General features: G+C 49.5%; 2 protein-coding genes across 2 annotated transcripts in view; one reads left to right on the top strand and one right to left on the bottom strand.

Annotated features, from left to right (window-relative positions):
• Positions 1-9,650, top strand: part of SGSM1 (small G protein signaling modulator 1) — a 53,429-nt gene extending 43,779 nt beyond the window's left edge. The window contains exons 13-19 of the mRNA XM_023762065.1: positions 3-126; positions 1,137-1,261; positions 3,137-3,219; positions 4,486-4,595; positions 6,082-6,178; positions 7,260-7,427; positions 9,081-9,650. Of these exons, the coding sequence (XP_023617833.1) occupies positions 3-126; positions 1,137-1,261; positions 3,137-3,219; positions 4,486-4,595; positions 6,082-6,178; positions 7,260-7,427; positions 9,081-9,169 (796 nt within the window). The 3' untranslated portion in view covers positions 9,170-9,650. The remainder of the gene's footprint in view (positions 1-2; positions 127-1,136; positions 1,262-3,136; positions 3,220-4,485; positions 4,596-6,081; positions 6,179-7,259; positions 7,428-9,080) is intronic.
• A 2,602-nt stretch (positions 9,651-12,252) lies between these two features.
• Positions 12,253-15,870, bottom strand: TMEM211 (transmembrane protein 211). The gene is made up of 3 exons (XM_023762066.1): positions 15,670-15,870; positions 14,726-14,864; positions 12,253-12,515 (listed from the first exon to the last, which is right to left on the bottom strand). Exons 1-3 carry the CDS (start codon positions 15,868-15,870, stop codon positions 12,253-12,255), a joined length of 603 nt encoding a protein of 200 aa, XP_023617834.1.
• Positions 15,871-23,755: the final 7,885 nt, after the last annotated feature.

Raw genomic sequence — 23,755 nt, forward strand, 5'->3', positions numbered from 1 at the left:
AGTGAGGGCAACCTCTCAGAGGAGCCCGAGATGGAGAGTCTCTTCCCGGCCTTGGCTTCTCTGGCCGTGAGCACAGCTGCCAACAACGAGGCGTCCCCCGTGTCATCCAGCGGGGTCACCTACTCCGTAAGTGTCTAGAATTCTCCACTCAGTTTCCTACAGCTGCAGTAGGGAGGGAGTGCACCCCAAACCTCAGTTTCCAGACAACCCTGGTTCATTACATTTTCCCCATCACAGAGAGTTCACGGTGGAAACCCATTTGGGGGAAATGATGATAAAATACTTAAAGAACACAGCCTTAGCCGTCAAACAGTCCTGAGTTTAGAGTGACCAGTTAAACAGGTCCCTTCATCTTTCTGAGCCTCAGTTTCCCTGTCTGTCTTCCTGGGTTGTTTTCAAAATCACTGAGTCAGGTCCTCTGTGCCTACCACATCGTGAGCACTCCATCAATCGATAGCGGCCTTGATGATGAGCACCTTGACTTATGCGCAGGTCCAATATCTTCTAAATCTTTGAGTCTGGCTCTTTGGAGTCCTGCCTCCATGTGGAAAGTCTCACTAGACTCCTTACCTTGAGGGTGGGGGAACCACAGCACCATTAAATCCAAGCTTAAATGTTCCCGTGTTGGCAGCGTCCCTCAAGCGAAAGCCAGCTTTGGTATTTTCTTGCCTTTTTGGATTAATTTTGGCCTTTAGATGTTCTTTTGTTTTCTTGCCATATCATTGAGCCATGTCATCAGGATTTTGGGGTCAAGGCATCAGGTCCAGCCTATTTCCAGAATCGGACTTCAGTTCTTCCACTTATCCAGTCTTCGGCAGAGAGGGACACACTTCCAGCTACAGTTACAACTCTCTTTTAGTTTCTTCATCTATAAAATGGGAGTAATACATCCATGCACCTCAGGATTGCTTTGTGTTATCAAAGAAAAAAATTAAAAGAATATTCCTCATACAAAGTGAAGGGGATTTCTTAGAAAACTAACAACAAAAACCAAAACAAACCCTCAACTGGGCCAGGTAGAGGATGTCCTTACAGTGATGACAGGAGAGGGGAAGGGGAGGGGTGAGAATCTCTAAAATTAGCCTCTGAAAGGAGTTGGGGTGTAATTGTTTCCTTCCCCTCCTGTGGGCCGGCAGCCGGAGCTGCTGGACCTGTACACAGTGAACCTGCACCGCATCGAGAAGGACGTGCAGAGGTGCGACCGCAACTACTGGTACTTCACGCCCGCCAACCTGGAGAAGCTGCGCAACATCATGTGCAGGTGGCTGGGGCCGGGGCGGGGCTGCATCTGTAGGGGATCAGATCGGATGGGGAGGGTAGAAGGTGGACTGCGGAGAGCCCAGCTAGAACTGCAGCCTCTGCAGCTGGCACCGTGCCCACCAGATCTTATTCCAGCCCACACTGACACTATAACAGTCATAGTAGTGTTAATAATAGAGGACATTTATTAAGCATGTACTGTATACCAGGCTCTGTCCTGAGCCCTTCACCAACATCATCTCTCTTAATCCTCACAACAAGCCTCTGAGGTAAGTATTATCCCCCTTTATAGGTGAGCGGGAACTCATCCCCACATCTCTGGGGCTCTGGAATCTGTGCTGTATTTTATTAAGCCAAGACCTGGGGCTACTTACTACTTTTCATTAAAAGTTATTTTTATTTCTAAAAGTATGGAAGTAACCCAGGCTGATTAAAAACCTAAATCAACCAAGGAAATCAGTTCATAGATATAAAGAGAAACTTCTCCCATATCCAGCCATCAATACCACTCACCAGAAGAAGTAAGTACTGCTAATATGTTAGGGAATATTCCTCTAAAGCTATATATATAGCATAGATAGTATATTATATGACATATAGTAACATCATGTTTTATAGTGTAAAAAATTTTTTACCTACATGGAATTATACTACAAACTTTCTCTACAACTTGATTTTTGCACTCAGTAATACATCCTGGACTTCTTTTCATGCTTCTCTAACTTGGTTTGGCAAACTACTATGCCCACAGGCCAGCTCCAGCCCATCACTTGTTTCTGTAAATAAAGCTTTATTAGAACCCAGCCATGCCTCTTTGTTTGCATAGTGCTGTGACTGCTTCTGCAGAGTTGAGCAGTTGACAAGAGAAGATGTGGCCTTCAAAGCTGAAAATAATTGGTGTCTAGACCTCTCAGAAAAGGTTTACTAATCCCCGCTCTAGCACATTCTTATTAATAAGCACCACTGCTTAACTATTCTCTATTACTGTCCCCCAAGCAACCAAAATTTAGTCTAGGAGGTACAAATATAATGTAACATACTAATGTCACATTAAAATGAAAAACTACTGGTGGAGAAGGAAGGATAGACTGATTTTTGCCAGGTTATGGCATTGGGAAAAATCATGGAAGACACCACATAGGTGGTGACAATCGAGATGGATTTTGACAAAATTAGGAAAAACTGAAGAAACCATTTGGCCTACAGGTTAGGAGCACATACCCTGAGATTGCCTGGGTTCAAATCCTGCCTCTGTCCTTTATAATCAGGCATATGACTCTGTGTGTGTCACTTATCTCTGCCTATCTCCATTTGTGAAATGGGATAATAATAGTTCCTTTTTTGTATTATTCTGAAAATTAAATGATGCAATATATGTGTATAGTAGGCTGAGTAAACAGTAAATGCTCAGTAAATATTCAATACTTTTAAGTGGCAGATGGGAATTTAAGACAGAGGGAACTGTGGAAGCACAGGGGCATGAGCGTGTGCTTTATCTGTGCAAGTTAAATAGTTCCATGTGCCCAGAGAGGAAGAAATACTGGGACGGATGGGTGAGACTGTGAATATGGAAGGGAAGGGACTGTAAGTGCCTTGGGCCCCCATTTAAGGGCTTGGATATTGTCTTGTTACACAGTGGAAGACTGTGGCGGTTTTGAGCACTCAGTGACCTTGAGCTGGGCTTTGGGAAGGTCATCCTGGTGCTGAGCATGTGATGTTTGAAGAGAGTGAGATTGGGGATGGGGATGCAGGCAGGAGGTTGAGGGCGTGGTCCAGGTGAGGGGTGGGGAGCTGGACCACAGAGGAGGCAAGGGAAGAATGGGTTGGAGAGGCAGGTTGTGGGTGTCCACACTGAGCCCCTGTGTCTCTGTCGTAGCTACATCTGGCAGCACATTGAGATCGGCTATGTCCAGGGCATGTGTGACCTCCTGGCTCCACTGCTGGTCATTCTGGATGATGGTGAGTGTGTTCTCCTGCCAAGGGCTGGGGGTGCAGTTTCATTCCTACTGCAGGGGGGCGGGGATGGGCGGTGAACTTCACTTTGTGTCAGGACAGGTGCTGAGAAGGCCTATCTGGTGAACACATCAGGGTCCTCATGAAATAAAAAGTCCTCTGTTCCATGATGGCCAGTTCTGAATGCCAAGTGCCCGCCGCCCAGCCAGGGCGTTGCTAGCCACTGATGGTACAAACAGGAATGGGAATTAAAGGAAAAACCCAGGCCCAGCTTAGAATGTCACGTGACCTATGCGGTCTTTCTCCCAGTAACCCATAATCGCAGTCTTATCATGATAAACACATCAGACAGACTCCAGTAGAGAGGCATTCTAGAAAATACCTGACAAGTACTCTTCAAAACTCTCAAGGTCATAAGAAACAAGGAAAGCCTGAGAAACTTTCATAGCCAAGCGGAACCTAAGGAGACATGACAAATATGTCTACCCCAGATGGGTTCTTGGAACGGAAGAGGGGCATTAGGTTAAAAACTATGGTCTTTAGTAAATAATATATTATCAGTGGGCCATCAATGATAACAAAGGTACCATATTGGATATAAGATATTCGTAATAGGGGAAACTGGGTGTGGAGGTATATGGAAATTTTCTCTTCTCTGTTCTCAGTTCTGTACATCTAAACTGTTTTAAAAAATAGTCTAAAAAATGAATGTGATCCTACTATGCCTTGGGAAACCTCATAACTCTCCCCAAAATTACTAGGTGTTAAGAGAAAAAAGGTACCCCTTTTAAATAAGTTTTTAAAACACTGGGTTGAACAATATGCAACAGATTTCTTTATTGTAGGACTTCTCAGAGCTTTTTCTTTTCTTTCTTTTTTTTTAACGGTACAAATGGCATTTAGTTGCAACAGGAAGTGGAAAAGGAGGGGATATGACAGCTCCAGATCCTGTGGCGGCTTCACACTCCGTGGCCGTCCTCGGAAAGCGAGCTTTTTCCTAATATTTGTAGTGACTCTCAAAGCAGCTTTTCTCAACATTATTTTAGCATTTTTTTACATAGCATCCTTCCAATATTGATGTTTGCTGTTGTAATACAGAAGTTCCCAGGCATGAGAATTTCATGAACCCTGCCTTGGAATGGATGCACCAGCATTCCATTGTCCATGTGCTTCTCATGTGTGGCCAGCTCAGGGCCTGCGACCATGACTTTGGGACCTGCAGTTCCTCGGGCAGTGGTGGAGTTGATGGTTGCTCCTGTGCTCTTTCCCCAGAGGCCCTCACCTTCAGCTGCTTCACGGAGCTTATGAAGAGAATGAACCAGAACTTCCCCCATGGAGGCGCGATGGACACACACTTTGCCAACATGAGGTCACTAATCCAGGTGTGACTCAGTCCTATTCAATAATATAACTTATTCCAACTCAACCCAATGGGCCTCAGGTCAACTTAATAGCCACTCCTAGTTTAACTCAACTTAGTAGCTCAGCCCAGCTGAGTTGAACTCAAAAACTCAAGTCTGCCCAGCCAGCGTGGCTCAGTGGTTGAACATTGACTTGTGAACCAGGAGGTCAGGGTTTGATTCCTGGTCAGGGCACATGCTCAGGTTGCGGGCTCGATCCCCAGTGTGGGATGTACAGGGGACAGCTGATCAATGATTCTCTCTCATCATTGATGTTTCTATCTCTCCCTTCCTCTCCCTTCTTCTCTGAAATCAATAAAAATATATATTTTTAAAAAACTCAAGTCCACTTAATCTCTGAATTGAACTAAAAAATTTAGTTCAGCTCTACCTTAAGTCAACAACTCAAATCAATTCTACCAGATTCATTTTCACTGAGCATTTACTCAGTCCAGGCACTATGACCATACAATGACCAAGACACGGCCCCAGCCCTAAGAGGATGTTTGGTTGTATTGGTCTTTTTCCTCAAAGTAATGTTTGGGTATATTATACACACACACACACCTTTATTGAGATGTAATTCACATATAAAATGTACCCTTTTTAAATGTACAATTCAGTGGGTTTTAGAATATTCACAGTTGTGAAGCCAACATCACAGTCTAATTTCTGAACATTTTCATCCTCCCAAAAAGAAACTCCATACCCAGTAACATTAGTTCCTCTCCCCAGCCCCTGGCAACCGCAAGCCTACTTTCTGTCTTACACATTTACCTTTTCTGGACATTTCATATAAATGGCATTATACAATATGTTGCTTTTGGGTCAGGCTTCTTTCACTTAGCACAGTGTTTTCATGGTTCATCCAGGTTGTAGCATGTAGTATTTGTTTTTATTGCCAGATAATCTTCCATTGAGTGAATATACCATTTTTTTTATCCATTCATCTGTTGATGGACATTTGGGTGGTTTCCACTTTTTGACTATTATGAATAATGTTGTACATTCATGTACACGTTTTTATGTGGACATATGTTTTCATTTCTCTTGGGGATATAAATCAATATGCAGCCATACCATTTTACATTCCTACCAGCAACATATGAGGCTTCCAGTTTCTCTCCATCCTTGTCAACACTTTGCTGCCTGTCATTTTTATTATAGTCTTCCTAGAGGTGTCAAATAGTATCTCATTATGGTTTTATTTGTATTTACCTAATAACTCATGACATGGAGAATTACTCATGTGCTTATTGGCCATTTGCATATCTCTTTCGGAGAAATGACTGGGTTAGGTTGAGCGAGGCTGATTTCTACTTCAAATCCTTTGCCCATTTTTTACTGCACCTGGTTATTAAGGGCTGTATGGTGTCCAGTATGGGGATGGACCATCATTTATCCAGCTGTCCCCTCTGGTCTGGCCTTTCCTCAGGAGGCTGATGCCCACCTTTCCTTCCTCTGACAGATCCTGGACTCAGAGCTCTTTGAGCTGATGCATCAGAATGGAGACTACACTCACTTCTACTTCTGCTACCGCTGGTTCCTGCTGGATTTCAAACGAGGTACAAACTTCAAACTGGGGCCTGGTTCCCAGTCTCTTTGTAGCAGAACCTCAGGGAAAAGATACTGCAGAGCAAAAGCTAGTGTAAGAGAGCAGCACCTACTTATTGAATTCTCATTATCAGTTCGCCTACCTTATCTTGCAGTGACACCATGCAGTAGTAGTACTGCAGTCCCCATTGTACAGATGAGGAAACTGAGACTGAGAACATTTGAACTCCGAGCTGGGAGGAATAGAGCCATTTCCCTTCCATTCTATGATGCTGCTTATCAGAGACCAAGAACTCTTTGGAGCATGTTTCACATGGGACTTAGATATTATGGAGAACACAGTACACTGCTATTGCGCTAATTTGGGATGATACTAAGAATAACATCTAACACATACGGAGGTGTTCGTTAAGTGCCAGGCACTGTGCTGAGCCATTTCTATGTATTATCTTGTTAGTCTTTTCCTACCATCACCATCACCCCACTTAGAGATGAGGAAAGAGAGTATCTAGCCCAAGGTCACCTTGATGGAGCTAGAATTCAGACTGAGTTTATTGGGCAGAGAAAGTCTTGCTCTCTTCTCTTTCTTTTTAAATGACATTTATTGGGGTTACATAGTAACATTATATAAATTTTAGGTATACAAAGCCTTGCTCTTAACCATTGCTCTATTCTAGCTCTTCACTAGACCCAGATGCAGCAGCCAATTCTGTGTACAGGGGAGAGGGGAGATACACCCCCCATGGGTGCTAAAAGAGATGGGAGGGTACAGGAAGAAAGGGGGAGACTGGTCAAGGGGTAGAACCAGGATAGGTTAGTGTCAGTCAAACTGCTTAATTCCTCCACTTGCAGAATGTCAGAGTTGGAAACTTACAACCCACCTTATTTGTTAGCCCATTCTACAGATGGGGAAAACTGAGGCTTTTGATGGTCAAATGGCAGAGTCCAGGTCTCCTAGCTCCTGGCTTGAGCTCTGTCTGCTGCACCAGGACAGAAGCTCAGAGCACAGCTGGCCTGGGATTTTTCCAGCACCATGAGCCCTGTGGCTGACTCTCTCCCCATGTGTGTGTGCGTTGGTGTCTGTCTCGGCAGAACTCGTCTATGATGATGTCTTCTCTGTCTGGGAGACCATTTGGGCAGCCAAACACGTCTCATCCACCCACTACGTCCTATTCATCGCGTTGGCTCTGGTGGAGGTCTACCGTGACATCATCTTAGAGAACAACATGGATTTCACAGACATCATCAAGTTCTTTAATGGTACCCACACGACCGGGGTCTCGTCTGAGGGGTGCAGGCTTCTAGAGGGCCCCTTCCTGGGTCCTTGGGAGGGATGGAAATTTACTGAGATTGACACACAGGAGGGGCTGGAGGGGGTTCTGCCCACTTCTTGTGTCTCTTCCCAATGGATGAGTCGACCTCCTGTAATGCTGAGGATATGTCTTCCCCTGGGATCTGGCAGAAGGAGCAGGGGTGTTGAAATCGAGCTCGGGGCAAACCCTGGCTCTGCCACTAGCCAGCTGCGCCCATGGACAAGTCACTTCCCTCTCTAAACATCTGCTTTCTCATCTGTGAAATGGGGTAGCAGTGTCTGCTTCAGAGGGTTGGTGTGTGTAGGAAAAGCAAGCAAAGGAAGGCAGTTGACGTGAATAAAAAGGGTATAGCCTTGGAAATCAGAACAGATGTGGATTCTGATCCCAGCTCTGCCACTCAGGAGTTGGGGGACCTTAGGCAAATGGCTTCTTGTCTCTGGGCTTCAGATCCTGGAGGATGAAAATGGTGCTAGACCTCAATCACAAAGATGTCAGGAGAGTTAAATGAGACATGAATAAAGCCCATCGCATGATAGCTAATCCATATGAGGGGCCCATAGCAGGAAGCTGTTGTTACTGTTTTTACTACTTATAACATTTTTTTTAACCAAAGAAGGTTTCGGAAAAAGCAAAAGGAGAAAAAAAGCCATCTGTGACCTTCCCCTGGAAACATCATTATTTTATTTTAGAATAATTGTAGATTTACAGAAAAGTTACAAAGAGAGTACCAAGTGTTCCTGATGCCCCTTACCCAGCTACCCCTAGTGCTAATAAGTACAGTTACTGATGGGGGGTGTGCACCCGCTGGGCTTGGCCCGCCTTCTCAAGCCTTGGAATTTGGTTGACACCACCACCTTCACTCCCTGTGCCATGTGATTTTCATCCGCTTTCTGAAAACCTAGCTGTGCAAAGCTATAAAATCATGGACAGGAATACAATATAGTTAGTGAACTCACTCACTCTCGTGTTCAATAGATGTGGCCTATTGCGGCGTTTCCCTCTAAATTTTTCTGGGTTCACAGTGGTGCTCTCAGGTACCTCGGCACCCAGTTCGGGAACCAGGGTCTTACTACCTTTTTCCTCTGCTAAATGACTTCCTTATGATATATGTCCAAGTTTATGATTATTCTGCCTTAAAGATTTCACCATTTTGTGTGGCTCTTGATAACCTTATTTATTTTTTTATTTTGCTTTCCATCTTTCCCTCCCCCTTCTTTTGCTTCCTTCCCCTGACACTTCTTTTGCTTCCTTCCCCTGACACTTCTAAGCATCTACTGTGTGCCCAGCATTGCTTTCTTAAAGTTCCCAGGGGATGGGAAGACCTAACATTTTTAAGCGTGCACTGAACCAACGTCATCTCATTTGATCTCACAGTAACCTAGTGAAGCAGGTACTGTTACAATCCCCATTTTACAGACGAGGAAACTGAGGTCCAGAGGTGCCTCAGGACTTCCCCACGGTCTCTGCTTCCTGATCCCTCTGGGGCTGAAGTCAGAGGACAATGATGGGAACACCCCAGAGACCCTTCCAGGTGCTGGAAGTGTGTCCCGAGGATGGAAACAGAGGGAGGCTCACGAGCTGTCCCCTTCTGCTCTTTCAGAAATGGCCGAGCGACACAACACCAAGCAGATCCTGAAGCTGGCCCGGGACCTCGTGTACAAGGTGCAGACTCTGATTGAGAACAAGTGAGGGCCGCCTCACTCAGGCAGCGCCAGCCAAGCTGCCACCTGCCTGTCGTGCCCACTTTTCCTCCCAGCCACCTGGGGAGCGAGGTCCTGGTGTCTGTCTGTGAGCATGGACTTCTGTGCAAAGAGAAACTGGCCCGACTTTGGCCGTCGGGCAGGTGGGGTCGAGGGCTTGCCCCTTGAGTTCAGCCTTACGTTTTCCTGTTTGACCAAAGATCGCCCGTGTCTGGGATTTCTCCTTGCGGGAACTGTCGGTGGATGGAGGGAACGTCTTTGTTCAAGGCCTCCAGACGTCTTCTCTGTTCTTCTCTCCCCATCCCTCCAGACTGTCTTGTCAGATGAGACTTGGATGGGATTGTTTTGGACGTTGGTGTAGGAGTCTGTGGGGTGCCCTCTGTACTCTGGAAGGGGCCTTTGCAGATGTTCCAGAACAGCCTGGAAGACCGGCTGGCCGCAAGGTTTTTGCACTTAGCACTGTTGACATTTGGACTGGGTCATCCTTTTGGGGCGGGGGGGCGGGAGGGTGTTCTGCACATTATAGGATGTTGAGCAGCATCCCTGGCCTCTACCCACCAGATGCTAGTAGTACCCTCCTCCCCACCCCATTGTGACAACCCAGAATGTCCCCAGATATTGCCAAATGTCCCCACGGCTTAGAGGAGGGGCTACCAGTGAATCTCCCAACCGGTTCTCTTTCTACCTAAGCTGCCTGTGTCCTGAGGCCCCCTCCCATTTAGGAAAGGCACGCAGGAGGCCTCACACGTCTCCCCTTGAGGGGTGAGATTCCGTTTGCTGTGTTCTCTCATTTTTCTCCTCCACCTGACTCTGGGAGAGACTTCTTTTCAAGAAGGGAGTCTCCCTGCGGGGCAGTGGGATCCCAGAAGTGTCTGCAGGTGGGAGACAGTCCGGGGCTCTTCTGGGTTTCACCCAGAGCGCCCTGTGGTCCCCCCAGGAAAGACTGCCTCTCCTTCCACACGTGGGGTCTGGTGCTCCAGGAGCTCGGAATGTGTGTGTTGGTGCAGCTGTTCCCCAAGTGCCCTTGCTCACTCAGGACGAAGGAAGAGGAAGACGGAGGGAAGCCAGGGTGATGTGTGTGTTTTCCACGGTGGCTCCGTCAGGAAATGGTCCCCGCCACGTCTTCTCTCAAAGGGTCACCAGTCCACAAACAGATCCTGAGTTCGGTGGCTCAGCTGCCCACCCGTCCTCCAGGAAAGTGGTCCTGCCCACTCCGTTCTGATAATGCACCAGAATCGGGGGCAGCAGAGCCGGGGAACTGCTCTTCCCAGGAATGGCAGGTCGGGTTTTGGAGATGGCAGGAGACACGTAACACACTGAAGCATTGACACGGGGTGCTTACTCCTCCCACCCTGAGCAAATCAGGACCGGAGAAGCCCCTGCCCTGCGTGCTGGGGAAGCTCTTCCCTCGGTCACAGCGCCTCCAACTGCATCTGAGTCCCCACCTTCCCCTAGTGGGGCGTCCTGGGAGGGACAGACAAGGCCCAGAGGGCCCTTGCTTCCGAAGAGCGATCATCCTCTCACCCTGGTCCCCCAATTTCCTTGGATGGGAAAACTGTGTGAAAGTCCCCTTCCGAGAAAAGTGCATTCTGCCACATAGCTGCTCATAGCAGGGGATGTTTCGTTAGCACAACCCAGGGCCTAGACCCTCTGGTTCTTTCTTATTTTTTGACAGAGTAGTCACACAGCACAGCACAAGATTTCCTCTCTGCCTTCTCTCATGGTGTCCTGGGACACGTCGTGGTTGTGGCTTGGACTAACTGCTCTCTGTTCAGCTCTCTGCTTCTTCAGGTGTCCGTGAGCCGCGTCGTCGTCGTGTCCTAGAGTTGAGTGTGTGGGAGTCGTTCTGTCTGCTGCGTGCCCTCCTTTCTCAGTGTTACCAGCACATCTTGTAACTGTTTACTGAAGAGTTGTGTCTATATAGAGAGAAAACATATATAAACCAAGAGGTGTGTGAATCTGAGTTGATTTTGTTTCTGTGTTTGGGGGAATTTTTTTTTTTTAATTTGAAGGAAATGTTTGTTTCTGAAGACTCCGTCCTTCCGCCGCAGTGGCTCACATCCCCGGTGGACACACAAGTTCAAGGCGGGTGAATCACTTCGCATCCTTGTCTCTTAGCTGTTCCCACAAGTAATGCTGCAGAACAGACCACCCCAAGACTAGTGGTTTAAAGTAGACATTTATTTAGCTGGTGACTCTGTCAGCAATGTGGGCTGTGTTCAGCTGGGAGGTTCTTCTGGTCTCAGATGGACTTCATGTGTCTGTGATCAGCTGGGCAGCTGGGCTGGCTGTTGGCCAGGACAGTGGGGCAGCGGGGCCCTGTGTCTCAGGTCCTCCAGCTGGCTCGCTCAGGCTTGTTTACATGGCCATGACGGCATTTCCAAGACGGTGAGCAGAAGTGTGCAAGGCTCAAGATGGGCATCAGGTCATTTCTACCATATTCTCTTGGTCAGAGTAAGTCACATGGCTGAGCTCAGACTCAGAGAATGGGGAAGTAGACTCCACCACTCCATGGGAGGCTTTGGAAAGTGACATTGAAAAGGGGTGTGAGCCTGACTGGCACGGCTCAGTGGTTGAGCATCAACCTATGAACCAGGAGGTCATGGTCAGGGCACATGCCCAGGTTGCGGGCTCAATCCCCAGTTTGGGGCATGCAGGAGGCAGCTGATAAGTGATTCTCTCATCATCGATGCTTCTAGCTCTCCCTCTCCCTTCCTCTCTGAAATCAATAAATATATATTTAAAAAAGGGCTGTGGATACAGGTGGGGAAATCATTGAGGCCATTTTGCAAACAGTGTACCATGTACCCCAAGGTCCATGCACAAGAGTCGTCCCCAGGTGGGGATGATTTCTTGGTTATGACCCCAGTTTCCCCGAGTTCCCATCATAACAACCGGATAAGGTCGGCAATATTTCACACACCTCCATTTTACAGAAAAATACAGTGAGGTCCAGAGAGGTGAAGTGGCTTGCCTGAGGTCATAAGGAAGCAGTAGAGGTGGCATTTGAACCTAGGTACGTGGTGATTTCGTATAGCTGTAAAATGGGCTCTTTTCACTCCTGAGAAAATGTTATTTCCTCCCTTCTGGCATAAGGATGATTTTCCCAGTGTCGCTGGAGAAGCGGATGGTCCTCCCCTGTACTTTGGTCGTGCGGGGCCACCTGATGACGGCCAGGATGCTGGCCAGGACTGCATTGAGGATGGCAGTCACATAGCCCCAGCCCAGCTGGCACTGTCCACTGCGGTACACAGAGGAGGCTCCACAGGCCTCCTTGGCAAATGGGGAGGCCAGGCCGATAGGGAAAGCCAGCAGGCCCAAAACAGTGGTGGTGGCTGGAGACAGCAAAGAAGAAAGCCAGTGTGTCAGGGCCTCTGGGCTAACCTTTCCTGACTCCCTCACTAATCCACCCTCCTGTCCACTCGTCCGTCCATCCATCCATCCACCCATTCATCCATTCATTCACTAATTTATCAGCCTGTCTAGCCCTAAAATTTTTTATTAAAGTATAGTTGGCATTCAATATAATATTAGTTTCAGTTGTACAACTGAAACAGAGTGATTTGACATTTATATACCTTACGATGTGATCACCACAATAAGTCTAGTAACGGTCTGTCACCATGCAAAGTTAATATCATAATAGCACATCTTTCCTTTTATCCACCCATCACTCAACTATCCTTGTGCCCATTTGTCCATCTACTCAGCCATCCATTCAACCATATTCTCATTCATTCTCTCCATCCCTCTATCTGCCTATCCATTCACTCATCCAAACATCTATCCACCTGCCCCCCGCATCCGTCCATCCATCCATCTATCCATCCATCCATCCATCCATCTCCACCTTCCATTCATATTCCAATCTACCCATTCATCCTTATCCATTCATCTACTAAGACATCCATTGTCCACTTATCAATTCATCCATCCACTTACCCTCCCACCCATTCATTCATTCATTCATTCACCAGTCCACCCATTCATTCACCACAATTGTTAGAGGTGCTGTTGTGGGCACTGATGATGCTAAGGAAATGGGCCAGACACCTCCTCACGTTGGGCACTCCCAGTGCGGGAGAATCAGGTGAACCCTCAGCCTCGCTTGCTGCTCCTCAGCCACACCAGTCTCCTTGCAGTTCCCTGCACACCCCTGCTCTCTTGTCTCCGTGCCTTTGTCCCTGATGTTCCATTACATGAAATGCCTTTCTACATTTGACCAACTCCCACTTGTCCTTCCAGACTCAGCTCAGGTGATGCCTCCTCCAGGACACCTTCTTTAACATCCTTCACCGTCCTGGAATTTTTCTTTGCACCCTGTGCTTACCCCCGTTGTGCCAAATATCTATTAGTTGTACATGCCTGATGTACCCCATCCTCACCAGCCACTGTGCAAGCCTGGGACAAGGACTGTATCTCCAACCATTGAGCATCTGTTATGTGCAAAGCACCGTGGTAGATGCTGGTGATATTAAGATAGACATATCCTCACCCTAATGGGACTGATGTTCCAGTGGAGAGAACTGGACGGTAATCAGGAAAGCAGATAAGAGATTTCAGGTAGTAAGTGCTGTGCAAAATACAAAGCAAGACAAGCAGGAGAATCTAAGGAGAGGGGAGCTCCTACCTGGAGGCCATGGAGGACCTCGCTGAGACAGAGCCCTTAATGAAGTAGGGAAGCAAGATAAGTGAAGATGTGAGAACAGGAGTCCACGCAGCGGGAACAGGCTGGGTGTATATGAGCAACAGAAGGCAGGCCGGGGTGGCTGGAGCACGTGGAGCCTGGCAGAGGGGGCCAGAGGTGAGGTTGGTAAGAGAATGGGGGGTTGATCAGGTGGAGCCTCATAGGCCACCATAAGGAGTTTGGATTTTACTCCGTGAGACAGGAAGTCAATGAAGGGTGGATGAGCCTGTCTGGTGGCAGGATCTGATGTCAGTTTTAACAGGACCCATTTGGCCAGTGTGTGGCAAACCTTCTAAGGTGGCAGGCAGCAGAGGGGTCCATGAGGTGGTTATTGTTCTACTGCAGATGAAAGATGGTGGAGAATTAATTGGGTATGATTACCATCAAGGCCTGGGCTAGCGCATTACAGAGACTAAGTGTGAGTCAGGGAAAAGCAACTGTTCAGGGCAGATGCAACCCTGCAGTCTCGCAGCTTAGCAAGTGGAGCGTAGGCTAGATTTCAGCGTCTGTCAGCCCTCCGCTGGCACCCTGTGCAGTACCCGTGCTGCCCAGCTGTGTGTGGTGGTCCAGGTAGAGATGATGCAAAGTGAATGGATAAGAGAGAAATAAAGGGGGACCGACCATTAGGACTGAGATTAGCTCAGGGCAGGAGAGGGTGCTGTTAAGGATAGCATCCCCTCCGCCCCCGCCCCTGACCATTTCTGGCTTGCTAAAGGACCAGGAAGAATCTACTCTCACTCCTAGGGCTTATCTCTGAGATTTGACCCAGGAGGGCAGACTGCTGACAGGTTTTTCCCTTTCATTCATCATTCATTCCACAACATGTCTGGGCTGCTTACTATGTGACAGTGGGTTTACCTGCAGCTGCCTGCACCCCCCGCATTTTGCCACTGCCCCTCCTTGGGCACAGCTCTTTGGGGGCCAGGACCCAGGACAGGAGGAGAATTGCATGGAAGGCCACCAGGAGCCAGCCTCCCAGGAGAAGCGCAGCTGAGACCTGCCAGGAGGAGAGAGGAGGGGGCAGGGTGTTGACTGGGTGGGGGCAGGAGGATGTTCCCCTGCATATTGACCTGCTACTGAGTCCTGGAAACCCCAAGAGGTCTGTGCTCTTATCCCCATTTTACACGTCAGCAAACTGAGGGCCAAGGAGGTAGGGTCATTGGCCAATGGGCACACGGCTAATTAAGTAGTAGAGCCAGGATTAAGATCTGGGTGTACAACCACCACACCCGACCTATACTGACTACCTGCTATACGGCGGATCACCTTTGTCGTTACCGGTTTTGAAGGCTGTATAATTTTCCTTACAGGTACTGGACTGGGAGTCCTGGCCCACTGCCCCCATTGTTGAATTTGGTTATGTGCCTCATACCTGAGACTTCCAACACCTTGGCTGTGGTTTTCCAACCCAGCAGTGCGTAGAGGGTGGCCAGGTAGGCGTGTGCAGGTTGTACAAGGCACAACTCAGACGCACGGGGATCATAGATTTGCATATTGATTACAGTAATTCTCCAGCAGATGGCAGTTTAGTGTCCTAAAGAAGGGGCCCCTTGTCTTAATTTGTACAAAGGTGCTATATGGGCTGACAGCTGCTTTTAGAATCATCCTGGGTGTTTGCTAAAATGCAAATAGCCAGACCCAGCCCTCCCCCCACCCCGGCCACCCCCACCCCCCGAGTCAGAGGCTCAGGTCAGGGCTGGTGGTGGTGGTGCAGCTTTGTTTCGCGCCCGTGGGTTTGACAGTCCCCCTTCCCTCATACCCCAGGTCCCAGGTCCCAGTGAATTGATGAGCAGAGGACTCACCTTCCAGGCAAAGTCCGGAATGTCATCCAGGGACCTGAAGATCCCACAGCTCTGGTTCCAGCTGTCACCCTGAGGCCAGGAGCAGTAGGAGAGGACGCCAAAGGAGAAGGTGGGCGTCTGGAACCAGGCAGGGGAGAGGAGGCTGAGGGCCGAGATGCAGGTCAGGGAGAGTCCCAGAGCAACCCACACGCTGCCCACCATCGTGGCGTGTCAGTGACCTGGGGGTCAACGAGCAAGATTAGTGTGGAGACTGTGGGGCAAGGAGAGGAACGGGGCTTTTAAAGGTGCCCCCCCCACCCCACCCCCCCCAAGCTAGGGATGTGGTTCTATGTTCATACCCCAGGTCATCCGACTCCGTTCGACCTCACGATGCAATGGGAGATGCTAACAACTGGTGTGGAGAAGTGGTTTGTCCCAACAAGTCCTGGAAGCAGGGACCCCAAATCTCCAAATAAATGTTAGTGCTTAGACCTTTGAATAATCCCACCCTGCACTGCATGTCATCATCACTGCTCCATGTAAGGCCCCCTCAGTTCCATTCATTCATTCTTTCATTCGTTCATTCATTCATTCTCTCTGCCCATCAAGCCTTGCACTGTCCAAAAGGACTGTTTCTATCTGCCCAGAGGAGTCACCTTTTCTAAGTCACACAAACATGCTGTGTTTCTAGCAACACCCTGCCCATTAACCCCTGCCAATCAGTGACCGCTTTAATTATCTAATGTATATCTTTTTGTTCAGAGGTATTTTTGCAGGTATCTTTCATTTAAGTAAGTGGCATTATTTTAGAAAACCACATGGAGACCCAGAGAGGTTATGTGACTTGCCCAAGATCCCCTGACACATCAGGGGAGAACTGGAAATAGAAGCCAGTACTCCTGCCCCTGATTTATAGAAACACCCCTTCTTCCCCCAGCCATATCCCTACCACTCCTCTTCCCCAAGTTTGTGTCCCCATGGCTAGATCCGAGAGAGAAGAGGAGCGGAAGGTGGGGAAGGAAGGGAAGGACTCCAGCGATGGATGGAGAACTGAGGGTGAACCATGAGGACAGGGAGAGTGCGATTGTGGAGTGCAAACTGCTCCAAAGGGAAGGCGAGACCCCACTTCAACCACTAACCAGCAAGCACCCCTTAGAGTCCCCTCCACCCCTCCCTGAAGGGGTGAGCATGACACCCTTCCCTCCCCACCCTCCTCCCAGCCCCCTCCAACACACATCAACAAATACAGAGAGTTTGTGACAACCTCGAGCTGCAAGGGCCTCTATAGTACCTGCTGTAGAGTTTTCCAAATGAGGAATGTGGATGCCACGGTGCCTCCGGTGGTCCTTGGGGGACATATTCAGATGGCACCTGGACCTTCAGAGTCACTCAGTCATAGAATGCCGGAATTGCTTAGTTCTCGGCTCTCCTTCCATCCCTCTCTACATCTAAGACTAAGTCTCTGTGGAAGCTGTTGGGTCTTAAACTCCTCTCAGGCATTGATTTGTCACCCTCTCTCTTTCACAACGACAGGGAGCCCCGAGCAGGCGGCAGAGTCAAGCGGGGATGTGGGGATGCAGCTGGATTTTCCTTGTATTTGTAGTGATGGCTTTGTTTTTGTTTTTGGCACAAAAGTGATTGCCCATTTACAATTGGAATTTATTTAAATGAAAAAGTGAGTCAACATAACGTCTCACCTACACAATAATAGAGGAAGAAGGAAGGTGGTATGCCCACGCTGTCATTGATGGCCAGAACTGAGCCCAGAGGGTTGAGCCTACCCAAGGGCGCTCAAGGTCAAAAGCAGCTGAGCTGTCAGCCAAGCCAAGGGCATCTACGCAGACTTCCCAGGGCCCGTCCTTTTCAACCTTAGTTTCACTTTAGGCACTAAAGCCTGGCCAGCACTTTACACATGGCAGGAACCCTGGGCTTGGATGCCGGCCAGTCACTCTGCCGTTTCCCAGCTGTGTGACTGGGGCAAGTGGCCCCATTTCTCTGGGCCTCAGTTTCTCCATCTGTGAGAGCAGATTAGAAACCCCAAGGGGCAGGTGGCATTGGGTTCCGTCACTGAGCAGGTGATGTTGTAGACAGACCACATCCTCCCCTGTCCAGTGCTGTGACCTTGGGGATGTCCCCTCACCTCTCTGGAAAATGGGGGTGGGGTTGCTGTGAAGGTCAAAAGGGATAAAATCACGTGTGTGTTGCAGGGGGAAGGAGAGAGAAGCCTGGTCAGGTAGGTAGGCCGAGGTTATGTTGCCTAGACTTTTTATTCCCAGGATTAGAATAACCTCATGGCTGCTCTCCAGCAAGTGAGAGGTGGCCCTTTGAATGAGGGAAGATGGATTTTTTTTTTCCCTCCTCCACCAAAACCGGACTCTCCCTGGGGTTTGGCAGGATCCCAAGGGGTGTAATTCCAGCCAGGAAGCCGGGGAGCCCAGGCGGACCGAGGCCCGTGATTTCGCCTCTTTGGCCGTCCCGGTGGCTCTCCGGGCGTTTCTGACCTTGAAAGGAGTTTTGTTCTCCAGATAATGTGCTCAATGTCACCTGGGAAAATCACGCTGACTGTCCAGGTGCCCAGAAAGCTAAATGAGGCATTATAACCCACAACCACATCCGGCCAGGCTCCCCTGAGCTGGGCTCCAGCTGAGGGATGCTTGCAAGGGCCTGGGCAATTTCTCCTCCTGCTCAGCAGTAACTGTCAGTGGCGGTCAGCGCTTCTGGAGCACCCACCAGCCCCGTGCTACACACGTGGAGCATCTTGTTTCATTTAAGCCGCACGGCTGCTGGGTGCTAAGTCCTGTTGTCTTGGTTCCCATTTTACAGATGACAAAATGAAGGCTGATTTTACACCCGCCAGAGTGGCGGACCAGGGACTTTCACCCCGGGAATCGGGCACCTGACTCTGGGCCCTAAGCCCAAAGCGATATTAAAGGGTTAGATTAAAAGCCAAATACCCCAGTGGTTTCCTGGGGCTGCCCGGGCAGTTGCCCCTCCCACTGCTGCGGCCAGGGAGCATGGACAGTCCCTGGGGAGCCCTCGTCGGCCAGCGCGGGAGAGCTGGGATTTGGGAGTCCAGAGGTGGCTGCTAGTGCCTTGTTATGTCCCCAGGCCAAGTCCCTCTCTTATCCTGGCTTCCATATCCCCATTGGTCAGCTGAAGGGGCTTATCATTTATTCAGTGTACACGTGCCCAGCTCTGTGTGACCCTCGCAGATACAGTGTGAACAGAACATAAGTCCCTGCCCTCCAGGAGCTTAGGGCTTTGTGGGCTAGACAAATAAACAGGGTAGAACAAATACGGCGCATCTGTCCTTCCATCCACCCATCCACCCCACCCTCCCACCCATCCACCCAGGAACTATTCTAGGTGCTGGGGATTTAGCAAAATTACTGTCCTCACGGAGCTCGCACTTTTGGGAGGAAGACAGTAAGAAACAAACAAGTCAACAAATAAGGTGGCAGATGTTAATAAGTGCCAGAGAAAAATGAAGCAGAGAGAGGGATGTTGAGCGATGGGGGATGGTCATGGAAGCCTCAAAGAAGGTGACCTTCGAGCAAGAGCTGAGGGAGGCAGCCATGTGGGCGTGTGGGGGAGGAATATTCCAGGCAGAGGAAGGAGCAGTGCAAAGGCCCTGAGGTGAGCGAGTGCTTGGCATGTTTGAGGAAGCAAAGGCCCGGGTGACTGGGAGGAAAGAGGAAGGGGGTGAGTGGTGGGCCGCGTTGGCAATGGAGATCGTTGGCTTGGACTTCTGAGTGAGCTGGGGAGTCTGCCGATGGTCTTGAGCCGAGGAGTGACATGACCTGTCTTGTGTTTTAAGGTCGCTCTTGCTGCTGGATGAAGAGTAGGTGGAAGGGAGGACAAGGGAGAAGCAGTCAGGAGGCAGCTTCAGACAGTCAGGTGAGGGACACCGCTGGGTGGGATGGAGGGACAGGGAGGACGGGGCAAGGAGCGGATGGATGGAGTCTAGATCTTTGTTGAAGGTCAAGGGTCAAGCCAGCCGGAATTGCTGATGGAGTGACCACGATGCCCCCAGGGCTTTTGACCTTGGCACCTGGGACAGGGGCACTGCCATCACTGAGATGGGGGAGGCAGGGTTGCTAGGAGAGGGACGGGTTTCTGAGTGTGATGTAGCCTAAGTGAAGTTTGAGGTGTGCATTTCACCAGCCCTTTGACTAACAGAAGCAAAAGGCATGCCCCACACCGAGAGAAAGTGCAGGGCCATGTTGGGGGCAGCATGGAGCGGGAGCACATGATGTCCAGGCTGAGATCTGAAGATGGGCAAGTCGGACCGGGGAGGACTTTAACCTGCACCCTTTGTCTCCTCCCAGTGGCACAGCCGGGTAAGCTGGATTTCTGGTTCTGTTCCAGGCTCTGGTACAAGTTGGCTGTGTGAGCTGGGTCTCATGCAGTGTAATGGCTCAGAGCCTCAGTTTCCCCATTGCAATGCAGTGAGTCTTTGTGTGCCCCCCCCCCCACCCAATTCATATGTTGAAATTCTAACCCCCAAGGTGATGGCCGTAGGAGGTGGGCCTTTGGGAGGTGATGAGACCATGAGGGTGGTGCACTCCTGTGGGATTAGTATCTTATAAAAAAGACCTCAGAGAGCTCCCTTGCCCCTTCCTCCTTGTGAGGCCATTAGGAACCAGGAAGTAGGCTCTTACCAGACACCAAGTCTGCCTACGTCTCATCTTGGACTTGCTTCCCAGCCTCCAGAACTATGACAAATAGATTCCTGTTGTTTACAAGCCGTCCTGTCTGTGGTACTTTGTTACCAGCAGCCTGAACAGACTAAGACACCCACCTCCGAAAGGATGGCCAAGTCCTGCACCAGCAACCTAACCTTTCAGATGTGATGGATTTCTTTGAAAATATGATTTAAAACTATGGATGCATTCCCCATGCAGGCTTGTGTACACACACACATACACACACACACACACACACACACACACACCACATCACATAACACACACACCACATCACACACACAATAGTGTATGTAATTTCCAGGGCTCACGGACCCGAAGCGCATTATGGCCCCTGGGAAATACTCCCCTCTCTCCTCCCCCCTGACCTCAGAACACTCTTGCTTCCAGACTCACCGCGCTTCAGGTCAAGCCCCTCTACCGTGGCCTCTTCTGCTCGGACTCCAGTGTTAGACTAAGTCTGTGACCTCGTAAGATGTCTCCTTGCCTTTGAGGGAAACACTCAGGTTGGCGAACAGAGCCCAGGTGTGTGATAAGCTGGGGGGTGTGTATGTTTCTTCCCACTTCCTTCGGTCACCAGCCTTTCACTCCGGGCCGTCTGGTGGGCTGGGCAACGAGGGAAACGCCAGCCCCAAATCAAAGCGGGTGAGGGTGTGGTGCTTCTGGGTGGAGAAGGCGTGAACAGGGATTACCGAGCCACAGCTAAACCTCAGGCGTGGACCTTCTTGCCACTGTGCCCTCTACCTTCCTGCCTTGGTCATTCTAGTGCTGCCAACAGATTTACGTCTTTCTCCGGGTCCTGAGGATCTCCCCTGCAGGCTGTGAAAGTTATGGGCACTGCATCTGAAAAGCCTGTATCCCAGCATCCGGCGTCAGACTGGCAGAGCGGGTGCTGGGCTTGTTTTCTGCTGTACGCAATGCAAGTACAACTCCAGTTAGCTCCGGTAGAAATGTATTGGGCTGCCTACTGAAAATGCTACGGTGCAGCTTTAGGCATGGGGAGCAACCAGCTCAGAACCTTGCTCTCTCTCCATCTCTCAGCTGTTTTCTGCTGGGGTGGCTTCACTCTTGGGCACATGCTCCCTTACAGTGTTGGCTTCTGGTGGCTCCAGGCTGACCTTCTGAGGCTCAGCAACCCCAGAGGGAAAATTAAAAAAAAGCTCCTCTGCACATAGTTGCAGCAAATATTGTGATGAACTCTCATTGGACAAAGTTAGGTCACGTGCCCACTCGGGAGCCAATCACTGTGGCCAGGGAAATGAGATGTTCTGATGGCCAGACTTAGATCCTATCTACCCTAGGGTTGGTGTTGAGGGCTGGAGATTGGGGACAGGGTAGGGTGTCAGGAGGTTCATTCACCCCCCTGGAACTATAAGGAGTAAAGGTGGGGGTGGGGTGATTTCTAGGAGGAAAACCGAGGTGCTGGTGGCAGAGGTTGGAGGATGGATGCTGGGCAGGCGAAAACCAGATGTGTCACTGTAATGCTAGAAATGCTGGCCTGACAAATGAGCACGTAGCCGTTGGAGGGTTCAGGGAACCATGAGATGGAGGTTCAAGTCCCAGCTCTGCCACTACACTAGGGTGACCTTGGTGAGGGCGTCTCTGCCTCTCTCAGCCTCAGTTTCTTCACCTATAAAATGAGGACACTTGGAATAAGTGACTGCCAGGGATTTTTCCCACTCGTTCAGTCATTTATTTATACATTTTTTCCCTCCCAGTTAATATTTGTTCAAGGGCTTTGGACTGAGTCCGAGCTGTTGTGATGTTTACTCGCTGTAGCAGGCTTGACTGATGCACCTTGTCAGGTGTGCTCAGCTGTACCCTTTGGACACCCCGCGGCACTGGACGCCATGCGGTCTCTGCTTGCCTCCCACCGTGGGTGGCCTGGGTCAGTTGCAGTCACGTGGCCAGCTCAGCCTGAAGTGGCATGGTCTGAGTTATGGCCCAGTCTCCCAGCATCCCCAGCTGTCGCCCAAGCCGCCCTGACCGGAATTCTTGGCAGGGGAGGGGAGGACCTCTTGGCCTCTTCTCCCAGACTCAGGTGAAGAAACTGCCTTCCCTTTTGGCTGCCCTAAGGCTCAGGTGACACAACCCAGGAGTGAGGAGCAGTTGGGTTCAACTCTGACTAATAGGGGACAGGAGATGGGACACGCTGCAGATGAAGTGCTTGCCCTTCCTCCCTGCAGTGCTTCCCGTGGCTTCTGCAGACACACCCTGAGTGACAGAACTCCCGGATGTGTGTTTTTGAGACTCTGTGGCCAGCTCCGTAAGGCATGATTTGTATTTGTTTTTCCTCCTTCCCTGCCTCACAGTCCCCTTTCCTTCATTTCTGTTGGGTCCAGATTACATCCCTAGTAAAGCATTAGCTGAGAAGTTTTGCCTCAGGCTCTGTTTTCTGGGGGAACTCAAACAGAGATGCTGGCTGTGTGACCCTGAGCAATTTACTTAACCTCTCTGAGCCCCAGATCCCTCATCTGCAAAAGGGAGATAATAGAGCACCTATCGTAGGATTGTTCAATAAATGATAGCTTCCATTAGTATCATTACTGTGAACCAGGTGCTGGTTGTATCATATGAAAACATTTATTCAACATTGAATTGCAAGAATATTTATTGAGTGTCAACTGTTTCAGGTTCTCTGCTACTCTCTGCTCCCAAGATGCTCACAGTCTAGAAAGTGAGGCAGAGAAGTAATTGGGCAATTATACTGTGGTGTTATCAGTGCTTGAGAAGATTCAGGGCTAGGCATGGTGGTCAAGGATGGTAGGGATGGCTTCTCAGAGGAGTTGATGTGAAAGCTAAGATCTGAAGGATTTGAGGGAAAATGTTTCAAAGATTATATTGGCTGTCATTATCAAGAAGCAGGTAAATTATAGGAGAAACAAAGTGGATAAATATACACTGACCAAAACGCATGAATATGGTCTTTGCCAAGGAGTGTGTGGGTTACTGTTCAATATGGGAACCATAGCCACATACGCCTATTTATATTTAAATTAATTAAAATTAACATGAAATTTAAAATTCAGTTCCTCCGTCGCACTGGCCGCATATCAAATGTTCAGTAGTCATCTGTGGCTACGCTGTGTCGTACAGCGCAGACAAAAAACATCGCTGTCATTGTACAAGTGCTATTGGACAGAACTGCCATAGAGTCTGAGAACAGCCAGATCAAGACAGACTTCCTGGAGGAGGGGGTAGAAGATGGCAGAGAAGGGGTTCTGGGAAAGTCCCTGGGTGGCACTGTCCTCTCTCATTAGGAAGAGAAAAGCCAGGACTGGGAATGGGGGTGGGGTGTCGGCTCTGGAAACAATGTACAACCTGACACCTCCTCGGTCAGAGTATAATCTCTGGGTGTGTGCTGGCTGGCAGCCTCATGCCTGGGAGAGAGGACACAGGAA

Source organism: Myotis lucifugus, unplaced genomic scaffold, assembly GCF_000147115.1.
Source record: "Myotis lucifugus unplaced genomic scaffold, Myoluc2.0 scaffold_229, whole genome shotgun sequence".
In the NCBI taxonomy this organism is placed as follows: Eukaryota; Metazoa; Chordata; class Mammalia; order Chiroptera; family Vespertilionidae; genus Myotis; species Myotis lucifugus.